We start from the raw sequence: 21,607 nt of genomic DNA, 5'->3' as shown, positions 1-21,607 counted from the left end.
CCGCTTGAATTTGATTTCTACGAACAAGTTGAATGAAGAGGGGTATTGCAGCACCTTCAGTAATGGTCAATGAAAGCTCACCAAATGTTCTCTTGTTGTGGCTAGAGGTGAAAAATATTTTTTGTTGTACATTATCCAGACAAAGTTGTCCACAAACAAAATTAATGCAATAGACAGCGAAGATGCAACTGAATTATGGCATAAGAGGCTCAGTCACATCAGTGAGAAGGATTTGTCAATATTGGCCAAGAAGAAGCTCCTTTCAGGATTGAAAAGTTCAGCACTAAAGAAGTGTGCTTATTGTTTAGCAGGAAAACATAACAGAGTTGCATTTAAAAGCTCCCCTCCTTCAAGAAAGTCAGGTATACTAGATTTAGTGCATTCTGATGTTTGTGGTCCTATGAAAACAAAATCACTTGGCGGCTCTCTTTATTTTGTTACCTTCATAGATGATTTTTCAAGGAAAATTTGGATTCATACCTTGAAAACTAAATATCAAGTGTTAGATGCTTTTAAGCAATTTCAGGCTTCAGTTGAGAGACCGATTGGAAAGAAATTGAAATGCATCAGAACTAATAATGGGAGAGAGTATATTGGACCTTTTGATAAATATTGCAAACAACAAGATATTTGACATCAAAAGACACCTCCCAAGATGCCTCAGTTATATGGGTTAGCTGAGAGAATGAATAGAACACTGGTTGAAATGGTAAGCTGCTTACTATCACAGTCAAAACTACCTGGATCATTTTGGGGTGAGGCTTTAAGTACAGTTGTGCATGTATTAAATCTTACTCCATGCGTTCTTTTAGAGTTTGATGTTCCTAATATAGTTTGGATAGGCAAAGATGTTTCTTATGATTATTTGTGTGTCTTTAGGTGCAAAACATTTGTGCATATTCCCAAAGATGAGAGATCTAAACTTGATGTGAAAACACGACAGTGCATATTTATTGGTTATGGATAGGATATGCTTGGCTACAAATTTTATGATCCCGTTGAAAAGAAAATTGTAAGAAGCAGAGATGTTGTATTTATGGAAGATCAAACAATAGAGGATATTAAGAAAGCAGAAAGATTTCAGCACCACAGGTTAGTGATAATCTGGTTGATTTGGATTCAGTTCTTCTTACAAATATTCTTACACAGGTTGATAACGAGCAGCGGGAAGTCAATGTTTCAAATAACGCACATGTTCCTAAGCATATTGAAATAGATAATACTATTCCTGAACCAGAGGCTCAATTAGATGTTCCACTGGATGTTCCAATCCGGAAATCCATTAGAGACCGACAACCTTCCACTAGGTATTCTGAAAATGAGTATATATTATTGACTGATGCAAGTGAACCAGAGTGCTATGTAGAAGCAATAGAATATGAGTACAAAAGCAATTGGTTTGATGCTATGTGAGATGAGATGTAGTCACTTTATGATAATCATACTTTTGAGTTGGTGAAGTTACCTAAAGGTAAAAGAGCTTTGAAGAACAGGTGGATATATAGGTTGAAGCAAGATGAACATACTTCACAACCACGGTACAAAGCTAGATTGGTTGTTAAGGGATTCGGTCAGAGAAAGTGTATTGATTTTAATGATATATTTTCTCTGGTAGTGAAAATGTCTTCTATTCGTGTGGTACTAGGCTTGGTAGCTAGCCTAGATTTGGAAATTGAGCAAATGGATGTCAAAACAGCATTCTTACATGGTGACTTGGAGAAAGAGATATACATGGAACAACCTGAGGGTTTTAAAGTGAAAGGGAAAGAGGATTATGTGTGCAAATTGAAGAAAAGTCTCAGTCTCTATGGCCTAAAACAAGCACCGAGGCAGTGATACAAAAAGTTTGCGTCAGTTATGACAGAATATGGCTATAAGAAGACTTCCTCGGATAACTGTGTGTTTGTCCAAAAATTTTATGATGATGACTTTATTATTCTCTTGCTTTATGTTGATAATATGCTGATTGTTGGCAAGAATGCTTCAAGAATTAAGTTATTAAAGAAACAGTTGAGCAAGTCTTCGGGGAACTTCAAATTTGAAACTTAGTTTCGGGACCGGGAAACTTGGGTTAGTTCAATACACAGATTCCGACTTGGCAGGAGATGTTGATACTCATAAATCTACTTTTGGTTATTTGATTTATTTTGTAGGTGGAGCTGTGTCATGGAAGTCAAGATTGCAGAAGTGTGTTGCACTTTCTACAACTAAAGCTAAATTTATTGTAGTGACTGAAGCTAGTAAAGAGATGTTATGGATGAAGAAGTATTTAGAAGAACTTGGGTTCAAGCAAAAGAGGTATGTGCTATTTTGTGATAATCAAAGCGCAATTCATCTTTGTAAGAATTCATCTTTCCATTCTAGATCAAAACATATTGATGTTAGATATCATTGGATAAGGGATGTTCCAGATGAAAAGCTGTTGGAACTTGAGAAAATTCATACGGATCATAATGGCTCTGATATGATGATGAAAACTCTACCAAGAGTGAAGCTTGAATATTGTTAATTGATAGCAGAGATGGTGAATCCCTCCACATTGTTGTGAGGGGGAGATTTGTTAGCTGGGTTCACTCCTATGTGCAGGAGGCTTAATGAGTTGCAAGCCCAAAAAGGGCTTGAGTCCATATGATAAGTTATATGAGAAAATAGGTTTCTCACTATCTATATAAAAAGTGATAGTCGCAAAAGAAAATAGTAACAAGAGAAAAAAAGAAAGCAGAAAATCTGGGGGTTGGGGCAATATATGATCTATATCAAGTTGGCATCGGAGGTCGGTTCGTGGTCCGATTAAGCTGAAATTTTGTCAGCATGTTTGTAGCGCAATTCTATCGAATTTGCACGGTTTGGTTTTCGTTTGAAGCTCCCTACATCAGGTTTTTTGTGGATTGATCAAAACCTGCGTTTTTGGTCAAATTTATCCTTGATCTTTTGTAAAATTCATGTGTATTGCCAAGAATTATGTTGTTGAGGTGTTTGCTGCTATGTACCTCTAGTATTTGCTAAAGAAGAACATTGTTCACCCAATTTCATTAATAGTGAAGAATTTCGAGTGGACTCTGGTCCGGTGGTTTTTTTATCTCCTCACATCGAAGAGATTTTCCTCATAAAAAATCGTCTTATGTTCGCGTGCTTGGTATTTATTTTACTCTACTATATTGATTCCTATTAGGTTTACACAAAATGAGAGATTATTTTATTCCGCTGCGTTGATTCGATATTGTTCGAATTGTTACTGTTCTCCCATCACAAACTGTCATGAGATCTTCAACAAAAAGATAGACAATTCAGCTCTACTTTGGCGCAAAAAAGGACGATTCTATATGGTTTCACTCTAGCAGCAACATTTAAGCATCCGAGAGCTAAACATGGGTATAGATAAATTTAAATAGTTATGGACAATATTATAAGCACCTCACTTTTTATAAATTAATTTCATAAAAAAAACCATTGGATCAAAATTTAGAAATCACATCGAATATCATATTGAAGTTCAAAGATCATAGTGAATGAATTTGAAGTTCAATGATGATATTACACGTTGGTGAGATATAACATAATTTTCATTCCTTACCGTTTTACACAACATTAATTAAAGTTTACATGAAACTTCTCAACAACTGAAAAATGAATGCTACGGCGACTATTCACTTCATCAAATTTACAAATTAGGGATTAAATTGATATCTCACTCCACCACAATCCCTCTCTTTCTTATTCTATTCCTGACCGATTTCTCTTTCCTTAAGTGCACCGATCCATCTATGGCGGGTCACACGCCATTTCGTCTAAAACAAGGGAGACAGGCCGAGATTTTAGTAGGCCCAATTTTAAAGGTTGAGACAAGTTCAAAGCCATTTTCTGAATTTGGGATCGGATGGTGTGCCGGGCCGATTAAAAAAAAATCATAACCTTACCTACGTTTATATTCGATGCTAATACGCTACTCTTAAATGGTAAGTTGATAGGTGTAAGAAGACATGCAAAATAAACCAGAATAAAACCCAACTCTACTATCATATTAGAAAAGCCTACTAAAAATTTAAGCTGATAGGTGAATTGATATCACATGTATATTAATTACAATTTAATTCAATAGTCAAGCAACTTGGGATATTTCCACAAGACCGTGCAATGTTGATATTTTTGTTCATGGGTGAGACTCCGTAATTGACGATACATTCAATCCACGATCTTTATAAAATGTGAGAGACTTTTGGATGACATATTTAGGTGTCGATACTCCCAAGTTCCATTCTTTTCTTTAAGAAGAAGAAGAGATTTAGCTATTTCTACATGGCATGTACCTAGCACACATAACCCTTTGTGTCCTTAATACACATTAAAAGTGACATGTCAATTTTTTATATAACTCAAATTGAAAAGAGTTAATGGAAGTCTTTAAGGACACTAATTAAAAGAGTGTCGAGGCTTATTTTTTTACAATAAATTTTGTAACTTCCGCTGCGCTTTCTTTTTTCTTTTTACTTCTTCTTACGGTATAGTTGACCTCAAGTCACCCTCAACCAACGTCATGTCCACCAACTGGTATCAGATCTCCAAGTTATTAATTTTTGGACGAAATCGAATCTCCAAATTAAAGAAGTAGAAAGTGGCTCGTATTCTTTAAAGAGTTTTCTCTATGCACCGGTACCATGTGATCGTTACTGTTTCCACTTGGAGAGCTGCTACTTCGACGGTAACAGTTCTAATTATCACTAAGCTACCATCCCCACATCGATAGATTTACCATCATATAAAGTCTGTCTTTAATATAATAAATTTACTGTCATGTAAAGTCTCGTGTTTATTATATTACCAATTGTAAAACCTTTGATTTTCGCATTTGATTGTGTAGACTAGTAAAGCCTAAGTGCTGGCGAGCTATATGATCCCATTATAGGGTGCCGGGTTCTTATTAGGATGAATAGAGGTGACCAAACGAATCGGATTCAATTTGATTTGCATATTCCATAAGAAAAATCTATGCTCCTTGAATTAATTCTCTTCCTTATTTATCTTTTAGGGTACCAACCCATAAAAGGGTGTTGTCAGAGCAGTCGGGGGAAGGAGATTGCATTTGATATGGTGGCTGCGATAGTTGCTATCTATCCATGGTAGACCGGCGGTATTTGGCTATAACGTAAAACTAATAACTACAACATCGCATAAGATCTGATGGGTATAACAAGCAGCCTATTTTCTTTGGTAGGGTATTGGCAATTCGCTAAAACTTACATAGAGCAATGCTAATGTTCTCTCCTTAGTGGAAGGAGAGTCCTTTTCATGCTTTTTTGAGGGTAACAACAGTACATATCCATATCCATCCGTATCTCGTACTGTGTGATTCTTCCGTGCGTAAAATCTCGGAATATGGTAGGGCAAGAAAGGCAATTTTTTTCTATAGAAAAAAATAAAGAACCGGTGAAATCTAGCATGAAACTCTTTAATCATATTATGAATTGTGGGACCTTATGATCATACTATAACTAGTGTGAACTTACGATTGCCTTTGTACAATAATATAGTTTAGGAGAGAATATAGAGAAAAGGAAAAGAACACAGTGAGGGACTTTCTTTATGTATATATTGATAATATTGTAGATAGAAAAGATAAGTTAGCACTCTTAGCCACCAAAAAAGGCAAAAAACGCTTGAAATTTTATCTGTTGGACAAAAGTAGCAAGATTTTTTTAAAGAGTTAATATCCTGAAAAATTACAAACAAATACACACGTGACAAATTTATCTCAAATTATTTTTTTATTATGAAAAAATCAAAATTGATACAATTATGATAAATGGAGGGTGAAAGCCATAAAAGCGTGTTGTCAGAGTAATTGGGAGAAGAAAAGGAGGAAATTGCATATGATTTGGTGGCTTACTATCTTTCCGTGGTAGACCGGCGGTATTTGGCTATAACGTAAAAATGATAACTACGACATCGTACAAGACGTGGTGTGTATAACAAACAGCCTATTTTCTTCGACCGGATATTGGCAATTCGCCAAAACTTAGATAGAGCAATCTACCGGTTCTCTCCTTAGCAGAAAGCGAGTCCTTTTCACGCTTTTTCGGGCTTGCATGTTTGTATTTCTTTTTTCTGTTTATGAAAAATTCTGTTTTTTTTTTTTTGGAACAAAAAAAAAAGAACAGAAACGCGTTTGTTTGCATTTTTGTTCCAAATCTATTTTTCTGTTCAGGAAACGCATTTGGAACAGAAACAAAAACAAAACAAAAAACATGTTTATTGTTTATGGAACAATTTGGAGAAACAAATTTTCTTTCTCTTCTTTCTTTTCTTTTTCTTTTCTTCTTCTTTTTTCTATAGCCGGTCGCCGACCTCGGCCATGACCGGCGACCGATGTCAAGGGTCGGCGATGCCATCAAGGGCCGACGACCTCACCGAGCGTCGCCGGCCCGGCGAGGCCGAGCATCGCTAGGCCCTAGCAAGGCTCGGCCTCACCTTGGCTGGGCAAGCTCGGGCTGGCCCAGATTCGGTGAGGCCGAGTTCGCCCAGCCACCGCCGGGCGATTGGTGGGCGGGGCGAGCTCGGCCTTGCCCAACCACGATGAGGCTCGCCTCGTCGAGGGCCGGCGAGCCTCACCGTGGACCGGGCAAGGCTGCTGGCCCTCGTTGGCTTGTCGCCGACCATGGCCGAGGCCAGCGATCGGCCAAAAGAAGAAAAAAATAAAAAATAAAAAATAAAGGAAAAAAGAAAATTAAAATAAACAAAAAAATAACATAAATTTACCAAACGTGTTTCCGTTTTTATTATTATTATTATTCTTGGAATAAGTTTACCAAACACGTTTTTCTGGTAAAAAATTATTCCGTGAAACATAAATAGTTTTTTCTATTTCTGTTCCTTAGAACAATTTTTAAACGAAACACAAACAAACGCACCCTTCGAGGGTAATGATAGTACATATCCATTTCTATCTGGATCTAGTACTCTATGATTCTTCTGTGCGTAAAATCTCGGAATATGATAGGGCAAGAAAGGCTATTTTTCTATAGAAAAATAAAGAACCTGTGAAACCTAGCATGGCACACAGCTCATCAGTTACCTTATAAAAGCGACTCCATCGTCGCACTCTTTTCAAACAGTTTCTTAGTCCTCTCCACTTCCCACTCCAAAGCGCAATCTCTCCTGCTGTGCGGATTGAAAAGAGCCTAAGAAAGAAAAAAAAAATTCAGGAAACATGAGTTTGGACGAAACCCTAGCGGTCACCACCGCCCAAGAAGACGAAGAGTACTTGTTCGCTTTCAAACAAAATATGATCTCGTGCGTTCCACTGGTCCTGAAGGCCACCATCGAGCTCGGCATCCTCAAGCTCTTGTTTGAGAGCACTGCTCAGCTCTCGCCCACCCAGATTGCGTCCCGCCTCTCCATCAAGAACCCCAATGCCGGTGGCACCATCGACCGCATCCTGCGTTTGCTCGCCAGCTTCTCTTTCCTATCGTGCACCCTCACGCAGGACAAAGCCGGACGGCCTGAGAGGATGTACGGCCTGGGCCCCTTGAACAAGTACTACGTGAGCGAGGAAGGCACTAGCATGGCGCCATGGTTGCTTTTACTCTTTGACGAGGTTTCCTTGAGATCGTGGTACGTAAATAAATGAATTCGGACTGTCACATTCCGTGGGACTCACCATATTCGCTAGTTAAGTTTATGCAACAATATCTCGTTCCCATTTCATGCAAAATTGATTAGCTTGATATTTGAAGTTAAATTTCATTGTCGTTGAATATATGAGAATGTCACAAAATTTTTTGAAGAAGTAATGTGATGGCTATTAAATGCATCAAGCACATCAACAAGAGTCATCTTGATATATATATAATAGTGACAAGATGAGATCACTTTAAATAAATATTTTGATTGGATGGCTATCTGCACATTATTGACAATTTTAGAGAGTGAATATATTTTTTATCACAAGGCGGATACGTTGTTAATTGGGGTTTGTATATGAATGCTTGCTCTGTAGGTTTTACTTAAAAGATGCAGTGATTCAGGGAGAAGGCGACCCTTTCAAGCTGGCGAACGACGCGACCCTCTTCGACTACATCGGGACAGACCCGAGGTACAACAACCACTTCAACAATGCGATGAAGTGTACGTCTACCATTTTCATGGGCAAAATCATGGACAATTACCACGGATTCGAGAATGCTAAAACAGTCGTCGACATTGGCGGTGGTGTTGGCGACTGCCTTAAGCTTATACTCTCCAAGCACCCCCACCTCCGGGGCATAAACTTCGACCTACCCCATGTTGTCAAAAATGGGCTTTCTTATCCTGGTAATTGATTTTTGAACTAAGATTTCCTACTTCCTCTATAAACAAACAAAGTTCAATGTAAATTATGCTGCATAGATTAATTCTCTCAGCGGATTGAACCTTTCTAATTCATTTCAATTCATGTTAAAAACACCTCGTTTGCTCCCTACCTGTTGATTGCCTTCTTCCTATAATTATGTCACCTATATACAGTTGGCCCTTCTAAGGATGTCTTATGAAGCAATGAAGACGAAATGAGACAACTAGTTTTTTATGGCAGGTTTGGAGCATGGAGGAGGGAGCTTTGTGGATGATCCCATCCCAAAAGGAGACATCCTCTTAGCGAAGGTTACTTTGGATTAATTATTTAGTACTCGAGCTCCCGGAAATGAAATGAAAAGAAACGTGTAGAAGTACGTAGCTTATAATTTATTTGAACAAGATTTCTCTAATAGATTTTAATAGATTTTGCATTAATAAGACAGTTCCAATGTACGAGCATTTTGTTTAGGACAGATTGGCGATCGGGAGTCTTAATTGATTTTGATTGTTTGCTGTTTTGTTGCAGTGGCAATTCCATAGTTTCACGGACGAGTTCGTCATACAGCTCCTGAAGAAATGCTGGAACGCGTTGCCGGCATCGGGCAAGGTGGTGATCATAGACCCAGTCAGCCCGGAATACCCAGGGACGGATCTAGTGACTCGGGCCACCTTCACTTCCGACATGGTCATGCTGGCCTTGCCTCCTGGAGGGAAAGATCGGACGCTGAGGGAAGTCGAGGTCGTGGCCCGCGCGGCCGGGTTCAGCTCTCCGAAAGTGGGCTGCCAGGTCCTCAACATGTGGGCGCTCGAGCTATATAAAACCGCCTAATTCGCTTGCCGGAAAATCCTCCCCGCATCGATCTTGCCTTGCGCTATGTCGTATTGTGTCCATCTTTGGATTTCCAATTGAATAAAACTGTTCTTGTTATGCTTTCAACTTTTCTAGAATTGTTTCCTAGTACGCATTGATGCAAATGGTCTTCATTATCCATTTGTTTCTGTTGTAATAAAAAATGCAAGAAGGCTTACGCTTACCAATTCTGCAATTGGAAGAGCCGGAAAAACATAAAGGACGACCATGAGATATTAACAGGGATCGAAATGATCAAATGCTGAAAATTGTTGCATGGTTCCAACGCTGGCAAGACATTATGATTATCATGATTTATGTGTGGTGAAAATTTACATTGAAGTTTGAAAGATGAAAATAAATAGCCCCCCACGGAATTGACCTAGTGGAAACGTCATTCTTACGCTTTTAGCTTAGGAGTCAATGGTTGTGAATTCGATTCCTACGGTATGGGGATTTAAGTGGGGGACCCAAGACGATGAGTTGCTGTGCTAATTCTCTCCATGTAGCTAGCTAATTACAATTGAGCTCTAAGTTGTTATAAAAAAAATGAAAATAAATGCACATCATTCAAACCCATGGAAAGATTTTGGTTCCATTCAAATAAGCCCATATTATCGAAAATAAATTGTTTATATTCCCAAAATTTGGAAATTATGATTTCTTAATTATATAACTTACGTCGATTAGTTATATAATTGCCAAGCAGCTACAACGAGTGAGGTTGGCAGCGATGAATTGATGGCGGCATGATGTCACCTTTCTCACTTTTTTCTCCCCTCTTTTGCAAATTTTTTAGATTCTTTCTTCTTTTAAACTATGTTTAATCTTAGAATGTCTCTACACAAATGAGAAGATAAGTAACGTGTAATAGTAGAAAGAAAACTAGAAATACTTGGAAGAGACAGGTACTAGCAAATGCGAAAAAGGCTTAATTTCTATAATAAATTAAAATTCTCTACGTTAAGATTCATTCTAACTACTTGCAAGTTGCTAAGCCACAAATAATACATTTGAAATATTATGAAATAAAAGCCAATGATTGTGAAATATGTTCTCCATCAGGATCCAGAATGAATAATTATCTGGTACTATTCACTTCCTGGCCGTTCTTGTAACCACTGAGCAGGTGTATTGCACCTCCTTGAGCAATCGAGAAAGAAAGGATTTCTCATAGCAACACTAATTTTTAGTCCCAGGAGTCGAATTAATTATCAAAAGTCAAGTTGTATACATGAGTACAACACGTCCGTTATTCAAAATCACGATCTAACCATTCAATGTAACTTTGAGATGGCCAAAACCCACGTGATATGGCAAAATCCTTGTTTGTTATATGGGGATTAAATTGTTTGAGTGTTTTTAAGAAAATCATTCTAGTCAAAATATTTATATATACACCCCTTTGATTTTCCCCTTTTTGCCCTTTAATCTAATTTCAGATTGAACCTACTTGCAAGCTTGCAAATCTACGTAATCCTACCTTTTGAGCTAGTTTGTTTCCATTTAAAGCAAAAGTACTTTTTCTTTAATTCTCATCAAAGTCGAAACTTTAAAAATGTAAAAGATTATAACCGAACTTATGTCATAAACGTAATAGTCAAAGTGCGTGTACCATGAAATTAGGATTAGTGAAAGAAAAATAAAAATGTAAAAGAAAGTTGACTTGTCACATGTAGGAGCGGTTTCTCTGGCTAAGAATGATCCTTGTTCAAAATCAACTATGTTTTCCCACTTAATCTAATCTAGGGGGCCCTAGTCTGACACCATAAATGTGAGACTTCATTCGACATATGTGGATATTTATAGGTGAGAAGATTAGGGGCGGCGCCATAAGCTATTCAAGTTAGGGACAAGAAGGTTATCTTGGTTGTTGAATGAAGGCTACAAGGTTCTATAGGTGCGGGCGGTCGTGGAATGAAACATGTGATGATGCCCTTATATAGGTTTATAGGCTATTCAAGGTTCTCCAATGAATAAAAAAATTAGTCAAAAATTATAAACTTATTATACGATAATCAATTCAATTTTAAACATTTCAATTTTACCAATCTAATGCCAAATATGTTGGCAACTCACTAGTTTAGTCCCAAACTTTTCACTTATTTTAATTTAGTTCTAAAAGTTTTGATAATTTACTAATCTAGTCATGAACATTTTAACGATTTGTCAATTCAGTTCTTCTAGCCAATTTTGGTTGGAAATTGTCGGCTTGATTGTCTAGGCAACGTCGGCCATCTTAGTGACAAGATTAGCATTGTCACATATAATTATATATTTTTAAAAAATTCAAAATGTTCTAATGATTTTTACTTTTTCTTTTATTTATTTCATTCTTCCTGTAGCCGTGTCACATAGGATGTTGGTTGCACAATAGATTTCGGATTTTTTTGATAATTTTCCCCATAGTGATTGATCAATTCACCTACAATGTGCATTGTAAGGGAATGAAATTGTATAGATGTTACCATCTAGAGATTGAAAATGCTGAAAGTGAAGAATAAAATGCAACTGCCCACAAGGTTGGCTTAGGACGCATTTGGTAATGTTTTTATTCAAAAAAAGTTTTCGGGAGCAGAAATAGAAAAAACTATTTCTGTTTCGGGAAATAATTTTTAACAGAAAACGCGTTTGATAACTGCACAAAATTTATGTTCCTAGAATAGAAAAAGAACAAAAACACATTTGGTAAACTTGTATAATTTTTTTTGTTTCTTTTAATTTTTTAATATTTTTTTAATATTTTTCTTTTTTCTTTTTCCTTTTTCTTTTCTCTTTGGCCAATCGTCAACCACCGCCATGGTTGGAGATCGGCTAGGCTATGTTTGACGAGCTCGCTGGAGGCTAGTCTAGCCCCAACGAGCCTCACCAGGCCACCGGTGAGGCTCGGCCTTGCTCAGTGACGCAAGTTTGTTCTCGCCCTAGCCTAGTGAGGCCCGGTCTCGCGCCAACCGGGGGAGGCCAAGCCTTGCCGTGGCCGCGTGAGGCTTGGCCTCACCTTGGTTGGGCAAGGCGAGGTTGAGCCTTGCGCAACCACGGCGAGCCTCGGGCCGACAAGCCTCGGCGTGGCTCGGCCTCTCCGGGGGCCGGCAATGCTCCGGTGAGGTTGTTGGTTCTCGTCTGGCCGGTTGCCGGTCGCTAGCACCGGCCATGGCTAAGGCCAGTGACTAGCAAAAGGAAGAAGAAGAAGAAGAAAAGAAAGAGAAAAAAAGAAGAAGAAAAAAAAGTGTTTCTAGGAAGTGTTCCCAAGAATAAGAAACAAGTTTTTTTTCTACTTCTTGTTTTTGTTTCCAAATTTGTTCCCGGGAACAAAAATAGATTTTTTTTGTTTCTAGGAACAAAAGTGTAAACAAACGCGTTTCTGTTCTTTTTTTGTTCCTCGGAACAAAAGAACAAAAATTGTGTTCCGGGGAACATAAACAAAAAATTGCCAAACAACCCCTTAAGCAGCGCATGGTAACGCTCATGTTTCTTTCAATTTCTATTTTTTTGTCCCCTGAAAAAAAAAAAAGAACATAAACTTGTTTGGTAAAACATTTGTTTCCGGGAACAATTTCTCTAATTTTTTGTTCCTAGAACAATTTTGAGAAGCAAAAAAAAGTTGCTTCTTGTTTCAGAGAACAATTTCTAGAAATAATCCAATTTCCTTTTTCTTTTGTTTCTCTCTCTTGCCGTGGCCACCTCCAATCGCCTAGAGCCACCACCGCCGCCACCTGCCACTCGCCGCCGCCACCGACCGCCGCCGCCGCCGGTCGCTGGTCGTGCAACGGCGGCAACCGCCGACAGCCGATGGGCTTGTGGCGGCGGTTGGCGGTGATGGTTGGTGGCCGGCGGTCGTGTAGCGGTGGCGGCGATCCGTGAACAAGAATAAAAATGAATAAATACAAAAAGAAATTGTTGCGTTACCAAACACATTTCTATTCTTTTTCTATTCCAAGAGTAGAAATTTTACGTAGTTACCAAACTGGTTCTTTTACTTAAAAATTGTTCCCCGGAACAGACATAGAAAAGAACTTTTTCTTAAAAAAAAAAAAAAAAAAAAAAAAAAAAAACTCTTCCCCGAAACAAAAGCGTTGTCATGCGTAGCCTTAGTACCATTTAAATTGTATCTAGTTTGAAACATGTGCGTGTCTATGTATCTATGGTTTAATAGAAAATCATAAAAAGCCATACACTATGCTAAGAGATCGTGGAGATATACTTACCAAACTTTGTTTTAATACAAGTTAAAAAAAAAAAAAACAATTGTTTGTTAAAGATAGCAAACTATATGTAGAACTACTACTTACCAGTTATAGTTCAAACAACTCTCTTGTTCCCTGATACGGATATAGATAGCCTATGACTTGAAAAAGTAAAGCTATCTCAGTAGCAACTTTATCAACTTTATCCTTATGGTGAATTGGATAGCTGCGAAACAGTGTTCATCATTTTTCTAGATATGATCAAATTTGATAGAATGTTTTTAAAAATTATCAAACTACTACTTACCAGTTATAGTTCAAACAATTCTCTTGTTCCCTGATATAGATATAGATAGCCTATGACTTGAAAAAGTGAAGCTATCTTAGTAGTAACTTTATCCTTCTGGTGAATTGGATAGCCGTGAAATAGTGTTCATCATTTTTCTAGATATGATCAAATTTAATAGAATTATCAAACTACTACTTACCAGTTATAGTTCAAACAACTCTCTTGTTCCCTTATACAAATATAGATAGCCTACGACTTGAAAAAGTGAAGCTATCTCAGTTGTAACTTTAGCCTTCTGGTGAATTGGATAGCCTTGAAATAGTGTTCATCATTTTCTAGATATTATCAAATTTGATAGAATGTTTTTAAAAATTATCTTGTGTTTTTCGTTCAAATTCTCAGTAATCAAGTATTCTCTAAAAGAAGTTACCATACCTACCTATTTTAACTTTAGAGTCCATCAATATACATAAATATGTGGATCGCTTCGTTTATTTTTTATGAACTTACTGTGTTGCCTATATAAATTACAAAAATCAATTTGGGACCAAATTAGATTAATAGTTGTCAACGTCATAATCATGTATAAGATTTTTTAGTTTTTGGCAACTAAGCTAAATTTGTTAGATTATATATTTTCAAACTTAGATATATATTTGATCACTTAGTAATTTTGTACATGAAACTTTTTAATCATATTATGAATTGTGGGACCTTATGATCATACTATAACTGGTGTGATCTTACGATCGCATTTATACAATAATACAATTTAGGAGAGAAAATAGAGCAAAGGAAAAGAACACAGTGATGGGCTTTTTTTTATGTATATATTGACAGTATTGTAAATAGAAAAGATAAGTTAGCACTCTTAGCCACCAAAAAGGGCCAAAAACACTAGAAATTTTATCTATTAGACACAAGTAGCAAGATTTTTTTTTATATATATAGTGTTAATATCATGAAAAATTACAAACTAGTACACTCATGGTAAATTTATCTTAAATTAATTTTTTATCAAGAAAAATCATAAATTGGTACACCTATGATAAACAGAGGGTGAAAGCCCAAACTTGTACACTCGTCAACTATCATGTATCATTTAATAAATTTGAATAGAAATAAACAGAGGTTAAATTTGTCTTAGGATATTTTGTGATCAAAATATTTATTTGAGATAAATTTTTCACAAATGTACCAGATTAGAATTTTTCGTAATATTGACCATTTTTGAAATAACTCATTATGAATTTTTATTTGAACCCCGGGTAGCTCGGGTGGACGTTCCCATCCCGCTTTGGGGGGGTTCCGATTCTCCATTTGCTCAATTTGCGCGACTTAAGTACGGTGCCGTTGAAGATTGGTTCCTGCACTAGTGTCTCCCGGCTTTATGTTGCCATGCTGGCTATACGGTAGTTTCTGGGTCATAAAAAAAATTATTTGAGAGATAAATATTAAATGATCTACTCAAGCAAGTTGATGATGCGGTTAACGATAATGTTTTGGAGAAACAAATTAGTAGAGAAAAGAGATCAATGATCTCTTGAAATGTATGGAAAGTTTACTAGTTCAAATCAAGAGGAATTAGAAACCACGACATCTAGAGAGGCGATCTCCTGTGGCTTTTTTGTAAGTCACGTCATATCAGCTTGCGTTTGACAAAAAGTTCAACGGTGGATACTTTTGGTCTGCCAAAAGTTGGCGGGTTTTATGGATCATTTGAGAAGTCAAGTTACCTTTGTATCCCGAGTGAAAAAACGCCGATTTTCTTTTGTATTTGAACCGCCAAAGAGTGGGGGTTAGGGCCAACAACAACGTTGGAAATTAAGTAGGTTTGGATTTGACATAAACGGGATGTCATGATAACAAAAACAATAAAAATCATGTTCTACACGGATTGACCCAATTAAGCTATTTAGAAATTTATAGGCGCGCTTAAGTTAACTGTTTATGATATTAATTTTTTTTCAATGCGACTCAATTAAATACATTTAATATTCGTATTTCAAGTTTTTTTTTATAGAGTTTATAAAGAAAACACCCACATCAAAGAGAATAACTAATGATAAAAAAATAATTTTCGCACAAAAGTCATTAAACATAAATAGTAACTCAATAATACAGTTTTGATTAACGTTACATAAAAATAGTTATATCATCTAAGAACGTGTAAACATAAGCTATTGTGTTGAACGTGTTTTTCATGTTTACATGTGCAACATAGATTTTTAGATAGGTTAATGTATTATGTATTATCGCCATTTGATATAGTGATACGTTTGATAAATGTTTAGTCATGTTGTGAAGTGTGATTTCTTATATTAAGCATGTTGTGTGACACAATAAATTATTATGTTCGAGTTGGTAATATTCATGTTATACTCTTATTTCAACACAACAAGATAAATATGACATGATAAGAATTATTGGTACAAAATTGCATCAAAAAGTTAACAGGTTTATCTTTTCCTATACGTCTAGGGCGGCCGCTTCACGCCTCCAAAGTAACTCTGGCCTTGCATTGCTTACATTAACAAGTGCATTTGGCCTATATGTCTAGGGTAAATGCTTCAGGAAAAAAAGGACCAACTTCAACCGAATTTACTGAAAAACAAAAAAGTGTGATAATAAAGCCCTCCAAGTTCTCCATGCGTGCTCTATAAATGAAAAGGCAAAATCGCACTACCACATCGTACACAGCATCTTCGATTAGCATAAAGCCAAAAAAAAACAGTCAAAAGATAAAAAAAAAAGAAAAAAACATGAGTTCGGAAGAAGCCCCAGCCATTACAATTTCCCATGAAGATGAAGACATGTTGAAAGCCTTTGAGATCCCCTCAATGGTTTTTGTTCCCATGGTCTTGAAAGGAGCCCTTGAGCTGGGAATTCTTGAATTGCTGGCCAAGTGTGGCCAGCTCTCTCCATTGGACATTGCGGCCCGGCTCTCCATCGACAACCCGGCCACGGCCACGCCCGACATGATCAACCGGCTGCTGCGGCTCCTCGCGAGTTACTCCATCTTATCGTGCACTCTCGTGGAGGATAAAGGCGGCCCCCCCCAGAGGCTCTACGGCCTCGGGCCTCGGAGCAAGTTCTTTTTGGACAACAATGGAGCTTCTGCTGCACCAACTCATGTGCTGGGCCAAGACAAGACTCTCCTGGAAAGCTGGTTTGTGTGTATATAACCCTCAAATTTTTACCCACCCGTTAGTTTCTCTCTTGGTCGTGAAGTAGAATCGGAAAACCCAATTTCGATTGACCAACCGTAAAAAGGAAGGGATACAAGTAAAATTTTCTGGATACTCGAGGAGCGATTACGATGCTATTCTATGGACGTGATTGCTCCAGAGAGCACACTGATACTAAATTTGTGTTGCGTGCTCTGTAGGCACTGCCTTAAAGATGCAGTTAAGGAAGGAGGGGCAGAACCTTTCACCCGCAGGCACGGCATGAACCTGTTCGATTACATGGGCCGAGACCCGAGATTCAACGACCTGTTCAACAAGTCGATGACGAGCTTGTCGGCGATTAACATGCCCAAGATCGCTCAGCATTATAGCGGGTTTTCAAAGGCGAAGACGGTCGTCGATCTGGGCGGTGGCGTCGGCGAGACCCTGAAAATCATCCTCTCCAAGAACCCCCACATCCGCGGCATCAACTACGACTTGCCTCATGTGATCGCAACTGCTCCTCCCATTCCTGGTAAAATCAATCCCAATGATATCGAAGGTTTTGTGTGCATACGAACCGTAATGAGAGCTCGCTCAACTTCATGTTTCACACAACCTTAATTTTTTCTTTTTTTCTGGGTTAACGGTCCTTGCCTTAGTACGATTACACAATTATATATTCATTTGCAGGTATTACGCATGTTGGAGGAGACATTCTAAAGGCCGTCCCTAAAGCAGATGTCCATTTCCTGAAGGTCAATTAATTTTTTTTTTCGTACCATCGAATCTCCTAATTATTCAAAATCAGCTTGACTGCTAATTGATTCGTTTAACGAAAATTATAAGAGAGACACGAGAGGTTCTAGTATCGTGAAAACCAAGTAAGTATGATGTTTTGAGTAGTCTACTTATTTAACAGTGGGTTCTCCATTGCGGGGATGATGAGTTCTGCGTGAAGGTGCTCAAGAATTGCTGGGAGGCATTGCCGCCGACGGGGAAAGTGGTGATCGTGGATGAGGTGACCCCGGAGTATCCTGGGACCGACGATGTCTCACAGACCACGTTCTTGATGGACTTGAGCATGCTGAGGACAACCCCCGGTGGGAGAACCCGGACGCAAAGGGAACTCGCGGACCTTGCCCGCGCCTCGGGGTTCCATGCCCCGAAATACGTTCTGCGCGTGTACAGCCTGTGGTTGATTGAGCTTCACAAGAAGATGTGACGATCGCAATGGCTTCTTCTCAGTTTGATGATGACTTCACTACGTTAACAGATATGGTCGGAGTGCTTTGGGTAATTTGATGGAGAGACACCATTGTCTTATGTTGTCGACAAGCAATGGTTTGGTCCTTCCAAATAAAATACTTTGAAGATTAACCTGTTCCATGCAATAATAAGAAATTCTTGGAACGAATATGATGATCCTCAGCGACGTTTTCTTCGTTTTCTCCCTCTTGTTGTTCCAAATTGTTGATAAAATATAAAAACGAGTCAAAGTGGATTGTCCCACAATAGCATTTCCTCATAATAACTCTACTAAAGGGGATCCTATTACAGGTGTTGACACCTAAATTTTGACGACCCATTTAGACATTTATCATATTAAAAAATTAGGGGTTAATTTTATCCCTAAAAAATAGTTAATCGCATAGCATATAGTTTTAGGTGCATTTATTTTTTATTTGCATTTACATTTGGTCGGTGACGGATGGATTTGAATTGATGGTTCAGAAACTTTAAGTTGATGAGTCGGGCTAAGCCCACAAAGAAAGCAAATCGGTCCAAGTCCATATCCTCGGAGATATTTTACGGATTTATCTTTGTGAGATTTCAATTCAAAAGCAAATATTACGTTTGGAAAAAAACAAATATTGCGTTTCGAAAAGAAATATTCGTGGATATGAATTTGGAAAATTTAAAAACCCTAATCCGTGCCCTATAAATAACTAAACATACGTAGGGTTTAGAAGAGGCCAAACAATCGATACATACGGCCACAAAGAGAAGACATTGATAAGAACAAATTGAGAGTAGAGAAGGAGAAGGAGAAGGAGGCGAGAGGTAGAGAGGGAGAGGCGGCGACAACAGAAAAGGAGGGCCGAATGCCCATAGGTTGAAGCGACAACGATCAACACACGGACACATGTCTTAACCATCCTCTCCCAGTTCGTGAATCTTTGCGGTGACAATCATCACCGCTGTGATTCCAGACGACCAGCGAAGCCCCCTCAGCAAGCCTTGCGTTCACGCTTTGTCGTTTGCTCCTGGGCCACACCCAATCATCACCCATCGCAAAGTGTGTGGTGATTTTCTCGCTGCTGCTCTTTATATTTCTTCTGCAGGTTTTTCAGGCGAAGCTTTTCCGGTGGCTTCTAAGTACCGCCCAGTGCCGGCAGTGATAGCTAGTGACCGTGATCTACACCAACAAACCTTTGTTGCCGGATTTGCAATTCCAGCGAAGCACCTTCACAGCCGCACCAGACCAGTCCTCCCTCGTCTGGCGACGTCACTCACCGCAACCAGAAATCTCGTCCGCTTTAACTAGCCTCGAAATTCACATACTCACGGCAACGAATTGAAGGATTCTCAGCAAAGAGTGACGTGTGAACATGTCGCTTGGAGTCCGAAAAGCCTTCTAAGCCAGCTTCACCGAACAATCCCAATTGCATGTAGCTGTGCCAGAAGTGTGATCCGTGAATGTGGCGGTGAAGTATTACTGAAGGAGTGCACTTGAATTATTCTCAAGCAAGAAGAGCCCTGGCCGAGTCCATACTGCAGCATCGTACTAGCTGCCCTTGAGTCGCTCTTGAAGCCGAGACGAAGTCCGTCCCTCGTTGACGTTCCCAGATCATTACAAGGCTTCCACAGCTACGTCCTTGTCTCCGGTCAAATATTGTATGTCTCAATGGTGTGTCCAAGTGGCGGCAACATCACATGCAATTGTGATATTTTCAAACCAAGAGCTGTCCCAATTTTGGCCATGATAATGGCAGGATTCTATTGGTGCTCTTTAATTTTCCTTATGCATACGTTTTGACTATTCCTACTCAGGCTTAGCAATTTTCCAGAGGACTTGGTAATTCACCGAGGGAGAACACGATACAGGCGAATATCGTGGAAATTCTGATCGCACTTTTGCATGAAGCCACCACGAGCAGCCGCTGCTATGAGACGATCTCCCTCACCGTGATTCCCGTGACCCATCATCCATCCGAATTTGGAAACGTCACCCGCGTGATATCGTGAATTAGGTAAGACTCTCGATTAATCTGATTTTCCTAAATGACGCCACCTAATTCGTAATATCGCAATCTTATTTTGAATATTTGTTTGTTATTGCCATATCCAAAAGATCTCTTGATCCCTCATGAATTAGGAAATTTTCCTAATTTCGCAACGTGCATATGATTGACAGTCCGATTTCATACTCGAAATACGACTCGCAATCGCACGGAAAAATCGCCAATCCGATCTCACGCTCGAGATACGATTCGCGGTTTTATTTGAAATTGGCCAATTCGATCTCATGCGCGAGATACGATTCATCAATTTATTTCCAGAATGGGCATGGATGATATATTGCTTGATTTGTTGCCATGATGTTCTTGATGTCTTATTTTGATTGCTCCCGTAAAAGAAAGGAAAATCCAAAAAAGGCTAAGTTAGATTAGGTTCGTTTTAGAATATTCCCGTTTTAGGGTTATCTTGCATGATTAGAATAGGAAATTTATTTATTTCGAATTTTTGAAAAAATGAAAAATTAAAAAAATGCATTTGTTTAGGATGTTAGTTCTTTCTTTAATTTAAGTTGCATGTGGCACTTTTTTTAATTTCGAAATTAATAAAAAAAAACATAAAAAAATCATCATGCATATGTCATGTAGAATTAGGGTATCTTTTGTACGTCATTGCATATTAGGATAAAATTGCATATTCCATTTTAAGTTTAGATTGATTTTTTAGATAGATTGCATCTTAAGTTAGAGATTGCTAAGTTAAGATTATATCTTAGTTTAAATTAGGGTTTAGCCTGACCTAATCCTTAATACAAATTGAATAGAATCTTAAGCTAGCTAGATAATCCTTGCATTTTTCTAATTTCGAATTTCATGGAAAATACAAAAGAAATTGTCTTAGAGTAAATCAAATTCATTCTTTAGGATAGATTGCATGCTTATATTTTATTTATGTCATATAGTTTAAGTCATATTGCCATGTCATATCATTTCATGTTAGATTAGTAGCATGCATTGCATAAAGCATGATTCCCATTAAATAAAGTGAAAACAAAAAGAAATTGCGTGTTAATTAGAAATCATATCTAGGGTTGATGATGTGAATTCTCGATCTAACAACGCAGATGCTTTCGTTGTGTGAGGTAAGTCCTGCAATTTATTCATTGCTTTTCTTGGATGTTACATTGGTGGTTTGCGCACCCGCATGATCGCCTCACATGTTAGGAAAATAATCTAAAATTAATTCAAGCTGCTTGCCAAACATTTTTCAAAATAAAAGAAAAAGGTACCGAAAGGGCGTTAGAGAATTCTAGCGTAACCAAGTCCCCGAACTCATAAATCTCTGGTTCGTAGGAGTAAAGTAAATCTCCCGTTACTTTACTTGGGTTTCTAATCGACCCACCAAAAATAGATTAGTGGCGACTCCTAATTGAAAATCAATTGCATGTTAAGAAATTTGAACTTAAGTCGCAAATTGGTATGGGCTTGGGAGAGCCCGAGTTAAGTCTAGGCTTAACAATCCATTAGCCAAACCCTAGGTGGTTCACACC

At 38.2% G+C, this 21,607-nt stretch overlaps 2 protein-coding genes across 2 annotated transcripts; both read left to right on the top strand.

Moving 5' to 3' along the window:
- Positions 1-7,204: 7,204 nt before the first annotated feature.
- Positions 7,205-9,157, top strand: LOC120286470 (caffeic acid 3-O-methyltransferase-like). Its single transcript, XM_039298690.1, has 4 exons — positions 7,205-7,608; positions 7,994-8,307; positions 8,567-8,634; positions 8,855-9,157. Exons 1-4 carry the CDS (start codon positions 7,205-7,207, stop codon positions 9,155-9,157), a joined length of 1,089 nt encoding a protein of 362 aa, XP_039154624.1.
- Positions 9,158-16,381: 7,224 nt separating this feature from the next.
- On the top strand, positions 16,382-18,043 carry LOC104416154 (caffeic acid 3-O-methyltransferase). The gene is made up of 4 exons (XM_010027584.3): positions 16,382-16,820; positions 17,040-17,353; positions 17,512-17,576; positions 17,741-18,043. Exons 1-4 carry the CDS (start codon positions 16,414-16,416, stop codon positions 18,041-18,043), a joined length of 1,089 nt encoding a protein of 362 aa, XP_010025886.2. The 5' UTR covers positions 16,382-16,413.
- Positions 18,044-21,607: the final 3,564 nt, after the last annotated feature.

This window comes from Eucalyptus grandis, chromosome 8 (assembly GCF_016545825.1).
Source record: "Eucalyptus grandis isolate ANBG69807.140 chromosome 8, ASM1654582v1, whole genome shotgun sequence".
NCBI lineage: Eukaryota > Viridiplantae > Streptophyta > Magnoliopsida > Myrtales > Myrtaceae > Eucalyptus > Eucalyptus grandis.
The sequence above is the reverse complement of the archived record's forward strand: the minus strand, read 5'-3'. Positions and strand labels throughout refer to the sequence as shown.